This window comes from Chiroxiphia lanceolata, chromosome 6 (assembly GCF_009829145.1).
Source record: "Chiroxiphia lanceolata isolate bChiLan1 chromosome 6, bChiLan1.pri, whole genome shotgun sequence".
NCBI classification, from domain to species: Eukaryota; Metazoa; Chordata; class Aves; order Passeriformes; family Pipridae; genus Chiroxiphia; species Chiroxiphia lanceolata.
The window spans coordinates 29,430,743-29,443,209 of NC_045642.1; the positions used below are offsets into that span (position 1 = coordinate 29,430,743).

The 12,467-nt window shown below is 38.2% G+C and overlaps 1 protein-coding gene across 5 annotated transcripts in view; it reads left to right on the top strand.

Moving 5' to 3' along the window:
- The window catches only part of MAP3K9 (mitogen-activated protein kinase kinase kinase 9), a 132,968-nt gene that overhangs the window by 33,111 nt on the left and 87,390 nt on the right, over positions 1–12,467 (top strand). For all 5 annotated transcript variants that reach the window (XR_004357477.1, XM_032689892.1, XM_032689890.1 and 2 more), the window contains exons 4-9: positions 1,879–2,027; positions 5,438–5,613; positions 7,537–7,777; positions 8,903–9,025; positions 9,771–9,924; positions 11,733–11,845. Coding sequence is in view for 4 of the 5 variants with exons in the window: in XM_032689892.1 (XP_032545783.1) it covers positions 1,879–2,027; positions 5,438–5,613; positions 7,537–7,777; positions 8,903–9,025; positions 9,771–9,924; positions 11,733–11,845 (956 nt within the window). In the remaining variant the exon portion in view is untranslated. The remainder of the gene's footprint in view (positions 1–1,878; positions 2,028–5,437; positions 5,614–7,536; positions 7,778–8,902; positions 9,026–9,770; positions 9,925–11,732; positions 11,846–12,467) is intronic.

The window sequence follows — 12,467 nt, forward strand, 5'->3', positions numbered from 1 at the left end:
AGGGAGCCAAGCCAGAGGACGTATCTTACTGAAGTACAGTCCACAGAAGTGTTAAAACTGACTGATAAAATGAGCAGTAACAAATTGCTGAGATTTACAGTAACACCAAAGATTTCTACAAGAACATGAGAGTCAGCTGAGTTAATAGCTGTCCTGTGTAGTCTGTTGCTTAAAGCTGCTGTAGTACCAGAAAAATGGAAGGCAGCAAACATGGGTGACAAGTCTTAAAAGAGCCTCCTGAGGATTAGCAAGTATGATTTTCAGTTCTTCTAAATGGTAGAAACAGCACTAAAGAGCAGGGAACTAGTGGACATATGAGCATATCTGGGGGAGAGTCAGCTTTTATAGAAGAAAATATAATACCTTGTGAAAATGCTTGAAGGAGTTACTGACTGTGTGGTAAGTGGTAAGACTGCTTATATTATATTTGAGTTTATAAAGACTTTAAACAAAATCTTTCATCAAAAGCTTTTAAAGAAAGTAAATTAATGTGAGAAAAGAGGGCAAGTCTGTTTCCCATCACTAGTCAATTCTTAATTACTAAAGGAATAAATCAGTTATGTTGGTGGAGAATTCTGTGTTCAACGCAATCATAAGTGATTTGAAAAAAAAAACCAATAAATGGTGAGGTAGCATGGTTGATGATACTGAGTTATTCAGGATTAAGAAAAACTAATCTACTGCAGAGAGCTGAGGAAAAGTTTTACTATAATGAATGATAAAACAGATGGTAATATATACAAAGTAGTACCCATGGGAGAATTTCATATGTACAATGATAGGCTCTAAATTTTACTATGATGAGTCAGTAAAAAGATATTGGAGCTACTGTGGGTAATCTAGCTCATTTTGTAAAGAGTCAGAAAGGAAAGTAGCAAATTGAAATTTAATAGGAAATTAGAGCAGTACCATTTGTGCCTCTCCCTGTATCTTTAAAACTTTGTGATGTTGCTCATTCCAACAGAAGACGTCAAGGGCAATGAATGATATGAAATGGCTTCTGTTTGGGATAGTAACTAGATTAGGATTTAGCTAGATTAGGATTTGGGGGTCTAGAAAGAAGGTGATTTAGGCAGGATGCATGGGAGCCTGTGAAATCATGGATGGCATGGAAGGAGCTAATAGGGGAACATATGTTCACTCTTGTTTTGAAAGAACTACAGTGAAGCAAATGAAATTACCAAGTGACAAATTCAAAACAAATACACAGAAGTATTTTTTGGCAATGCATCATTAAAGTTGTGGAATTCACTACCACAGAACATAGTGGATGGTAAATGGGTTCAGAAGAGAGTAGGACAGATAGACCAATGAAAGAAAAACCTGTGAGGTCACCAAGTATGAAGAAGCAGTTTCTCGTTCAGGTTTCCTAGAAGTAGAGAAAATATTCTGAGGATGTGTCATTTATTGTATACTTGGGGGGAGAACAGTCTTGAAACTATTTCCATAACTTCATAGTTAATATTTCATGGAACATCTTAAGAACAACTTCATTCTGAAGAAGTATTTTTGACTTATTTTTAAAAATAACATCCCGCCAAACAACTCTCCTTCACATTTTTAAGTGTTTTGAGAGGTACTGCTTTGAAACTTGCTAAATTAGTTAGAAGATTTATGGTTTTCAATTGTTCCAAATTTCCAGAGAGAAAATTATTTTTGTCTAAAAGGTGAAAATGGCATCTAATTTCAGACTTATTAAAAAAAGGCAGTTCAAATAAGGCACATCACCAGATTGGCAATCGTGATAAGCTTGTCCAGAAAACTGCAATTTCTTTAATATACCAGACTCACTCTTATAGGTTCAGGTACCTTCTTGTTGCTTAACAAAGAATGTGTGTAAGTCAAACACCTGCTCTCTTTTCTGTTTCTTCCTGGTAGTTATGGTGTGCTGCTTTGGGAACTGCTAACAGGAGAAGTTCCATTCCGAGGAATTGATGGTCTTGCGGTAGCATACGGTGTTGCCATGAATAAACTTGCCCTTCCAATCCCTTCCACATGTCCAGAGCCTTTTGCCAAACTAATGGAAGGTAAGCCAGGTGTGATGTGAGTGTGGTTTGTGCTGTTTCTAGAGTGCTGTTGAGCACTGCCTCTTTGTGTTGGTTTTGACACCCAAGAGCACAGATTTCTCAAATGGCTTTATTCAATGGTGCAGGTTATTACAGGAGCCAGGCTTGGCTGTTAATGTGCTGTGACAGTTCCTCTATTACTAGAGTAGTGAAAGAAATTTCTGTGCCTTTTTTTATCAACTGACTTTATAGGAAAATGGGGACTATTGCTGTCATCATCTAGTTTGTTTTCTAGTAGTGAAGGCTCACCAACACCAAAACTTCACATGTTTTGGTCTAGTTTGAAGTCTTAAACTTGTTTTAAAATTCATAGCTTGAACATCGTGCTAGGCAGTGATTTGAAATTAAACTTTATCCTACTGACATTTCAGGTAGAGGGTTTAAATGTGGCTTTGACATTTCAAAACAACCAATATTTTCAGTCAGAAAGATGTTATTTTCTGCTTTGTAGGTGGAGATAGTTCATGCCCATAGTGGGCTACGTAGAGATGAAAGAAATATAGGACTATCTCATCAGAGCTGCTGTAGTTATTAAAAAAGGATTGTGTGAGCTAGCTTTTGGGGTGTACTTATGTGTCCTTCCCTGCTGGCCCTTGCAGCTACTTGCTTGTTTCCTTAGCTGCAGTCGTCCCTCTTTCCTTCCCTCTCTCTCTTCCAGTATTACCCTTAGTAATTTTGTCAGTGCCCCTATTCCCAAGGATTTCCAGATGTTTATATGTAATAAACATTTTTATACCTATCTGGCAAACGAAATCTGAGATAAAGAGAAATCAAACTTGGTTTATAGTCTTGGTGAGCTAAGAGTTAATCTCAACATAGAACTGATACTCTGTGGCCTCTGGTGGTGTTTTAGCCCAAGAAAGGAATATAAGCCCTGTAAGAAAATGTTTCTGATGGATTTCTCTGCTTTTAGAATACTTCTACCTTTCTCTGGTCTTTTCTTTAGGTTACGGGCTTCAGTTAATTTAAAGTAGAAAATTTCATGTACTGTTCTGCTAAAAAGAAATGTCCTACTGGATAGTAAACAGCAGCAGAGTTGCAGGTAGAGTAGCTTGGAAGGAACATAAAGCAAGAAACTGCATCTGAAGGAGTTAATGGAACTACCAGCTCAGTGTTGTGCCAGAGCGGTTTGTTTTGACGTGGTTGTGCAGCTGGGTTTAAAAATAATGCCCTCTATTGGGAAAGTGAGGTAGAGGCATATGGTCAGTGCTTGAACCCAGCAGTGCAGGGGTGAGCACCCACTCAGCTTTGGAACGCTTGGTTTCTCCGTGTGCAGGGGAAAGGCGAGAACAAAAAAAAAAAAAACAAACCAACAATTACCTTCTGCCCCTTCACCAAAACTGTTTTTCAAACAGGCTGTTTCCCATCTCGAGTGAACTCTTGTTCCCCTAATGCTGCTTTTACTTTTGAATTACTGCCCTGGTGGTCTACACTGAGACAACAAAGCTGAACTTTAGGTCTTCGCAGAAAAGACTTGTATGTTACAACTGTCCTCATTAGTGCAAATAATGGCAGATCTAGGCCTGGGAAAATAAAAGCCACGGGCCACCTGCTAGTTATCCTGTTCACTCATTCATGCATTTGGCTGGCTGCAGCATTTTATTTTACTTTGGGTCATGTTTGCTTTGCTATGTTTAAAACCTGGGGTAAAGAGACAGGGATTATGGCACTGACAGTCCAGCTGTAACACCCATTGCTACTAATTGGCCAGCAGCAGGGGACCTTCAGAGCACTCTCTAACATCCTCGGTTCTCTGTTTTGGTAAGAGAAGCAATTTAAAAGCCATAAACACAAACACATTCCAGCTTATGTCTCACGGAACCTGTTGATACCCGCAGTTTTGAAACCAAAGCTCCCAAATGCAAAATCTCAGTAACGCTAAAATCAAAGACCTGCAAGACCAAGCCTCAGCAGTTGCACAGATTTTGTGAAGTGATATTTATTTTTAATTACAGCTGCTTCTTGGTGTATTTCAGTTCACAAATCTGATGAACGAATGTCTTTTAGGACATCACCAAATATTTTTAAGAATGTTTCCTTTTTTCTCCAACTTCAAGGTCTAAAAAACTTTTAGAACATTTTTATAATGCTTGCTTCATGCTGCAGTAATGTGTGTCTTAAATCCAGTGACCATGTACAGCAATGACAGTATGAACATACTGAGAGAGTTAGTTACTTCTATTCATGCAGAAAAGCTGTGTTCCCTGGAAATGCACTTGAATGTTAAGTTTTTCTCTGTGCTTGCTCTGAAATTTTGGCATGCAGGAGTCCAGCAGTAGTAAAGAGAATAAGGGTATTTGTTGAACAAAAACCTGTGTTAGTGCCAGTACAGGGCAAAATAGAATGAAAAAGGGATGTTTTCTGCAGGAGTAGAAGTGAGGGTGCAGTAAGAGGGAAGACTGAAAGAGTACAAATTTCCTATTCAAAAGTGTTGTTAAATGTTTTGACGTAAAGGCTTTTTAAAAATATATTCTTAGTGATTTTGTAGCTTGAGCAGTTACTTCATACTGTTTTCTGTTTCTGTTTTCAATGTTCGGTTCCCATCACTGTAAAAACGTTACTTTTTGTATTGTTGCTTGTTGAGTTGCCTTATGTGGAAAGATGGCTACCTTAAAGTCTGCATTTTTAGAGCTCTGTAATTGGCTAAGTAATCGCTTTAGATTGTAAACGAAAAAACTCATTTATCTGTTGTTTCTCTTAAAAGCAAAAGAAAAAGGTCTGATCAAACAATTTTCTCTCAAATGATAAAGAAGAAACCTTACAAATAAGAAAACTACAAATGCACTATTTGATGTCATTATTTTACTCAAGTTATGTCCAGTTTGCTTTGTAGGAGAGGTTTTCAGTTTTGAAAAGAGATCCGTAATGACTCAGCTTGATATTAGAGTTTGGCATTAGAAAAAACCCTGATAGATACCCTTCTGCACTATGGCTGTTAACTCTGCATTGTAGCTATTATAAAAGAACTGTTTACAAGAGCCTTGCATAAATTTCCACTCTGTGAACATATACATACATTTTAAAGCAAAACATGTAAGGCAATTATTTGTTATTTCTTAAAAATGCTTGAAAATATAACTTTCTGTACAATTAATAAACGTCTATTTTATTTGACATATTATTACAAGAGAATCTAGAGACCAGGTAGTTAGGTAGTTCAAGATTTTTAAGTGATGTTGGATATTTTATAATCATGAAAGCATGAATTGCATACTTGACAATGGGCAGTGTGAGTGGGAAATGGGAAAGGTGGGGTAACAGATAGTGTGCATGCCACTCTTAGCCACTGGGGATCAGTAAAGTACTGCTCATCCTCTCAGACCTCCATACTTAGAGATGCTTGACAATTGCTTATCTTTGTCCTGTTCTAGATTGTTGGAACCCTGACCCACACTCACGACCTTCCTTTGCCAGTATCCTAGACCATCTTACTGCCATAGAAGAGTCTGGTTTCTTTGAAATGCCCAAAGATTCCTTCCACTCCCTGCAGGAAGACTGGAAACAAGAGATCCAAGAGATGTTTGATCAGCTCAGAGCCAAAGAAAAGGTAAGGAGAGAACAGTGCTCCCTGCTTGTGCTCTCTGGATTATAATTTCCCCATTTTATAATTCAAACAGGGATCATTTTTTAGTGCATCCCAGATATAATTTTGACTATGCCTTACTGGAGCTTGTATTAAGTCCCTGAATCAATGGCAGGTTATGATACATGGAGGGGTAGATTCATGAGAAAAATAAATATCCTCATCCTGACCTGCTACTCTTTCTAATATTGTAGTGAGCTTCCGTTATACACTGTACAATTGCTATGATGAGTTGTCTTTAAATTGTTTAATCATCTGATAACTGTTTCACTTAATTGAGAAACCCAATGATAACAGGAGACATTGGAGGGGTAGTTTCAGCATATATACTCTAGTACACATTGCAGCTTTGATTCTGCCAAATTTGTGTTTTCCAGGTTTTAAGGACAACCAAAGTGCATAGACTATGATAAACATGAGTGCTACCAAGGGAATGGGAATGGTGTAGTAACTGTTCTAATTAAAGTCCATCTGCGCAAAAAGCAGGAAACAAAAATGCTGGCAGAAATAAAAGGAGTGGTGACCATCAGCCTCAAAGAAAAGTGAAAAAACTGAAGTTTTCTTTAAGCATACTTTCAGAAAGCACAGCTTGCTGCATCTAAATTAAGGTTCTTACAGAGACTGTCTTTATGGTCATTTTAAGTTCATGATCTCTTGCCTAAAAATAAATTCATAATGAGCCTCCAACTTGATCAGGGCTCTGAGATTGGATTTAGGAGGCATAGAGAAGAAAAAGATGACTTTGGGTCAGAGGTGAGAAGTCCTACAACAATACTTAAAACATTTCTATTCACCTGTTATGGTAGCTTTTGGGGAAAATAGAATAGCTAATAGACATTTCTCTGCTACTGTTGTCCCATGTTGTAACTGTGTTGGAACAGCTTTTGAAAACCAGAAACTTCAACAGACAAGCAGAAAGCCAAACAGTAGTTACTAGACTGCCCTCAGGTTGAATACTCTATTCCTTTTTAGTGATGGGGAAATAATTTTATGTGCTGTTCACTTAATGAGTAAACAGTACCAAATCTCCCTGGTGGTGAGACAGGTAACAATGCTGTTCTTAAAAAAAATTTGAACTAAAATCTATCTGATTGTCTTTTTGAAGTTTAATTTAAATTCTTCAGTTTTTACCTTCTGCACTGGAATTAGCTAGCTGGAGAGAATTATTCTGAGTGCTGAATTCTTTTGTACTTCTGGGGAGAGGAGAGGAGTGCAGAGAGTTTTTTGAGATTTCAAGGACAGTTTCAGTTGATTCATTTTGTCAGCAAGAGATAGACTGAAAAGTTTGCCTTATGCATCTTCGCCAGGACCATGTCCAGATGGCTTTTAAATATTCCTAAGTAGGGAGACTCTATAACCTCCTTGGGCAACCTATGCCCAGTGTTCCTGTAACTGGGCACTGCTGAAGAGAACCTGGCTTTATCTTTTTTCCGCCCTTTCCTCAGGTTTTTACATAGACTGATAAGATCCCCCTTTACCCCACCCAACCCTTCTTTGTGCTAGGATGAATAGTCCCATCTGTTTCAGCCCTTTCTCATAGGAGAGGTCCTCCAGTCTCTTAATCACCTTCATGGCCCTTTGTTGGACTCTGTCTCCGGTATGTCCATGTCTGTCTTGTACTGGAGAGCCTAGAACTTGACACAGGATTTCAGGTGTGGCCTCACAAGTGCTGATGTCCAAATTTTAATACTGGTATGAAGGTCCTAGAATGGCAAGCATAGAAGTCCTTGAGGATTGCTTTTGGCTTTCAGCTGAGCCTTTAAACAGTGGTGCTAGCAGTGCTGTGAGCACAAGTCATTGCTGCTGTACCTTTAGAACAGGCAATGTTAGTCTTAACGCACAGGTCACAAGGTAGCTTTTTATTTCTGCTCTCTTATCTCCGTACAGGAGCTGCGCACATGGGAAGAAGAGCTGACTCGTGCTGCTGTTGAACAGAAGAATCATGAAGAGCTGTTGCGAAGGCGGGAACAGGAGCTGGCAGAACGCGAGATTGACATCCTGGAAAGGGAGCTCAACATCATCATCCACCAGCTGTGTCAGGAGAAGCCTCGGGTGAAGAAACGCATGGGGAAGTTCAAGAGGAACCGGCTCAAGTTAAAAGATGGCAATCATATCAGCCTGCCTTCAGGTTGGTGACGTGTTGTTCTGTACCAGGTGAAATGGGAGCAACCTGTAGGTTTGGTAGCTCCTTACTACTGATACTTGAGCATTAAGTGTTGGATGTATTTAGGGGAAAAAAACATGCCTCATGGGTTCAGTAAAATAAATTTGATGCTTTCGTGGCTAGCATTGCTCAAAGATCCAAGATGAAGGCCAGAAGTAGATTTGAGATGTTACATGTTTGTTAATCAATGGCTGATGGTCAATGGTTAAAATGCTGGTGTTGCAGTTTAGCATGTTAAGATTCAAAATACCAGTTTAATAAAGGACGTGCATAAAAAAATGATGGAGGTTCTTGTTCTGACAATACTTTACATAATGCTGCGGCAGAAACTGTAATGTACTGGATTTTTTGGTGTAAGAGCCTAAAAATTACCAAAATACATTCATAGCTATGAGACTATAGCTCTGGATTACTAGTTCATATATAAACTTGTATTAACACATAAGTGACCTCTAATACCACCCTTCTGGAAGAAATGCTAAATATTATTGAAGTGTTAGGGAAGTCACTCTTAAGAGCGAAGATGGTGATTTTCAGAAATACCGAATCCTTAGCATTTCTACTGCAGATTCTGTATGGAGATTCAAATTTGTAAAAGAACAAAAGTGTGGGTTTTGTAAATCACCTAAAACTCATTACATCAAGGATGATGGCTTGCACTATATTATTTGTTTTCTAGGAGATACTGGCTGTTCAGAAGAGCAATTATGCTAAAATGTGTATGTTAACTATGCCTTTCTTTAGGTCTGTAAATGCCTATTTTTGGTGGTGCTTAAGAAACTGAGAGATAAGGTGAAAGGAATTATACAGGAATATACTTTGGCATAAATGTCATGGGGTTTGTGTGTGTATGTGTCTTACACATACACTAAGAAGATATATCTCCAAGAGTGTGAGCACACATTTTTGTTCTGAAGTAACAGTGTGTACAAAAGGCAAATAGCAATTAGCTCTAAAACTTCATTTCTACCTTGATCCTATAAGTTGTGCTCTTTGAAAGTTATCATAAAGTATTTCTTTTTCCATATGTTAAAAAAACTTCAACTGTTTTTCTGCTTTTGTTTTGATTTTTTTTCTTTTGCTGAACAGATTTTCAGCATAAATTCACTGTGCAGGCTTCTCCAACGATGGATAAAAGGAAAAGCTTGATCAGTAGCTGCTCCAGCCCTCCTGCAAGTCCTACCATTATTCCCAGACTCAGGGCCATACAGTGTAAGGAGCTCAATGTAGTATTGAATTTGGGAAATGTGCAGTCTGTCAGCGTGGTAAGATGCCCAGATTCCATATCTAGGACAGGACTGTAAAAGAAAGTACTAAAATGTTTGCCTTGTGCCTTGTATGTATGCATTTAGAGAGAAAATGAAGTGTGTTGGTGATGGGTGGGAATATCACCTCCTTTGGAGTAGAAACCATACTTACCCAAGTCCTTGAAATACTGCTGTTTGTATAGAAAATACATTCCTGAGGTGTAGAGGTTAATTTTTAAAAATGCTAATTTGCAGAGTAGATCTGTGAAACATTATTGAAGTGGATTAAGCTGCTGTTGTAAGGAAATAAAAACAAGGGTGCTTGTCATGCAAATAGTGTTCCCATAATAAAACAGAATTAGGCAGACATGCATGAATTATGGAAATCATGTTAGCTAATGTATAGTGTTTGTTTTGGATATCATGACACTTGTGTGTCTGGTATCAAACTGGTGGTTCTAAAGAGAAACCAGTGATGGAATAAAGCTGTAAAGCCTACCTATACTTTGAGGGATTAGGGAATATCTAATTTTGAAGGGATTTGGTTGGTAGCTCTGTGTTGATAAATGATCAGAAATACAGGAAAATAATTTTTGCTACTACTCCTGTTTTGGCCTATGTTTTATTCTTCATGTTGCCATGGAACCAATTCTTTAATTTGTCTATTTGTTTTTCTTTCCCATTTTCCACTGTTCTTCCCGCTTCTGAAGTGACTCCTGCTGAAAGCAGTAAAACGTGGGGGCGAAGCTCAGTCCTTCCAAAGGAGGAAGGAGAGGAAGAAGAGAAGAGAGGCCAAAAGAAAAAGGGACGCACCTGGGGACCAAGCTCACTTTGTCACAAGGAGCTAGGTGCAGGAGAAGATGGGTAAGAGAGGACCTGGAGGCAGGCTTATTTCCAGCCTGCCTAGAGGCAGGCTCATTTCTCATAAAACAGGTTGTGAGATGGCTCTTGGGAGATTTGCCTATCCTCTTGCAAACACTTTCCTGCTCCCAAATTTATTTCCTGTACCAGAGATGTTAGAGATTCAGATTACAGAACTGCATTCAATCTCTTGCTGGTGACTGATGCTTTCGCTGTTTGCTATTATGTTGTTAGGTGTATTTCTAAGCAGTAGGACTTCCTAGCTGAGCAAAACTCATTCTCTAGTAGGTTTTCTCTATTTTTCAGGCTCAACTTTTTGTAGTTTTGTAACGTACCTGAAAATACTTCTCTCTTACAATTCTCAGATATGCTTTTTCTTGTCCTAATTTTTAAATAATAGCATTTATGTGGTAGAGCCAGACAAATATCTTTAGTTATTTGAAAAGGACATGTGCCTTGAGTGAATACATCCTGAAAGTGATCTTTGCAGAGATACAGATTGTACTTCTATTTCTATAGGTTATTGTTCTGTGGCTGCTTCTTTTTTTTTTTTGCATGTGTGTGAATTATTTATACCAGGACTCTAATGGATCATTGCTGAAATGCTGCTCTAAACATAGGAGTATTTTGGTCTTCTAAGAGATTTGAATGCTTTGTGATTTTTTCATGAAGTTTGAAGGTTTTTCCCTCTGCTAAATTGATAGTTTGACTCTTGCCATATTTTTGGCAGGGAAAATAAAATAACTGTTTATAATCTTTAACTGTTGTGTGCTCAGGTGTGAAATGCCTGAAAACCACGTTTGCATAATGCATTGCTATTGCAATCCTCTGAAAGAGAGCCTGGATCTATTAGAATACACTTATTTTCTCTCTCAAATACACTTATGACATGTTGACAGGGCAATGTGGAGGAAGGTTCTTTGACTGATGTCTGTGTTTTAGCTGTTCTGTAGATGAAGTATAGCATTCTACAGAATTAAAACAAATGTCACACTTTACAATCATTAACTATATAAAAGGGTAGGAGATCACTGAAGCTGGAAGAAAAATACTTTTATCTTGAAATCATGTTCTTAGAATTCTGGGAATAAAGCTCTTCAGTTTTCTGTTCATTACTGCACAGTCTGAAGCACTGATGGCTTTTGGGCACAGATAACTGGAAGGGATTTGATTGCTAACTGTACTTGCTCATAAGACTATCCTGTTCTCTCTGCAACTGAGATGTTCTGTAGTATTCAGAATCTTTCCTAGGGAGACTCAATACAGCTATTGCATTTTGCAGACTGTTTGAAACAGGATAGTGTTGCTGAGAGTGCAGTATGGTTAACATACAGTGAACTACTCCTTCTTTCTGAGATCATGCTGGACTGCAAATTTTAATTTAAAGGGAACAAAATTGCAGTAAACATGGAAATGTTTTTGGAGTTGTTTTTCCTCTCCTTCTGCTGAGCACTTTATTTTTTACCTGCAAAATTGATTGCAAAAGAAATCAAGATGCCTTGATTTCAAGAGAAAATGTTTAGTCTGATTTTTGTAGTGCTGCTTTTTATTATTCTGCATTCGTAGCTGTTAGTTATCAGTGGAGGTCTTTTGACTTCTATGGTATAATAAACGATGGAGGGACCTTACGACTTTTTTTTGTGTTTTAAGGTGCTGTAAAAATGTCACAATTTCTTGTTGCGGGAGGGCTTCCAATCTATGTAGTTAAGATGGATACATGCATACTATAATAGACTGACAGAATATAGAAGGGGAAAATGGAAACTGCTTGTGAGCACGGTACATTTTCTCACATCCTTTTGCTATTTCAGTCTGAAAGCTCTGGTAGAAGGATACAAACAGTGGTCATCCAGTGCACCGAACCTTGGAAAGATCCAGAGAACTGCACCAGCTTTTCCAGGATTCACCAGCTTAGCAGAGATGGGTAAAGGAATTCCTTGAACTTGATACTCTCATCCCCACTTCCATTCTTATTTGAATAAACCTCTTCTGACCTTCACCTGATACCTTGCAGCTATGTCTTCATTTTGTTTGGTACCGATTTTTCTTTTATTCTCTGTGAAATGTCCACTTCCTCCTTCTAGATTTTCTTTTTATTCACCTCTCTGCTTGTGCTTGTTATCTGTCAAGTTAATAAGCTTCTGTTAATTTTCCTCTAGCTCCAAGCTATCTCTCAGCTCCTTTTCTGTATATTGATATTTAGATGTGCAGCATGGTTACACCTTCACTTGCAAGGAACGATCCTTATAATTTTCCCACCTTTTGCTCCTCACTCACAAACATATAAATTCAGTCTAGAAGTAACTGAGGTGCAGGGTGCTTCTGAAATGCTGTTCTGCAATTAATCCCAAATAGATTAATGCGTCACTAATTTCTTCCACTTTGATAGTGCTTCCAGGTATTTGTCTCAGCCTATTTGCTTTGGAGACAATAACCTGTGAGTATTTGGCAGTTGATGAATGATGCTTGTGATGAAAACAGTTGCATTTTTTGAGAAGCTTGTTTTCATGAATATTTGTAAGACAGTGAAATTTGCTAGTGAAAGT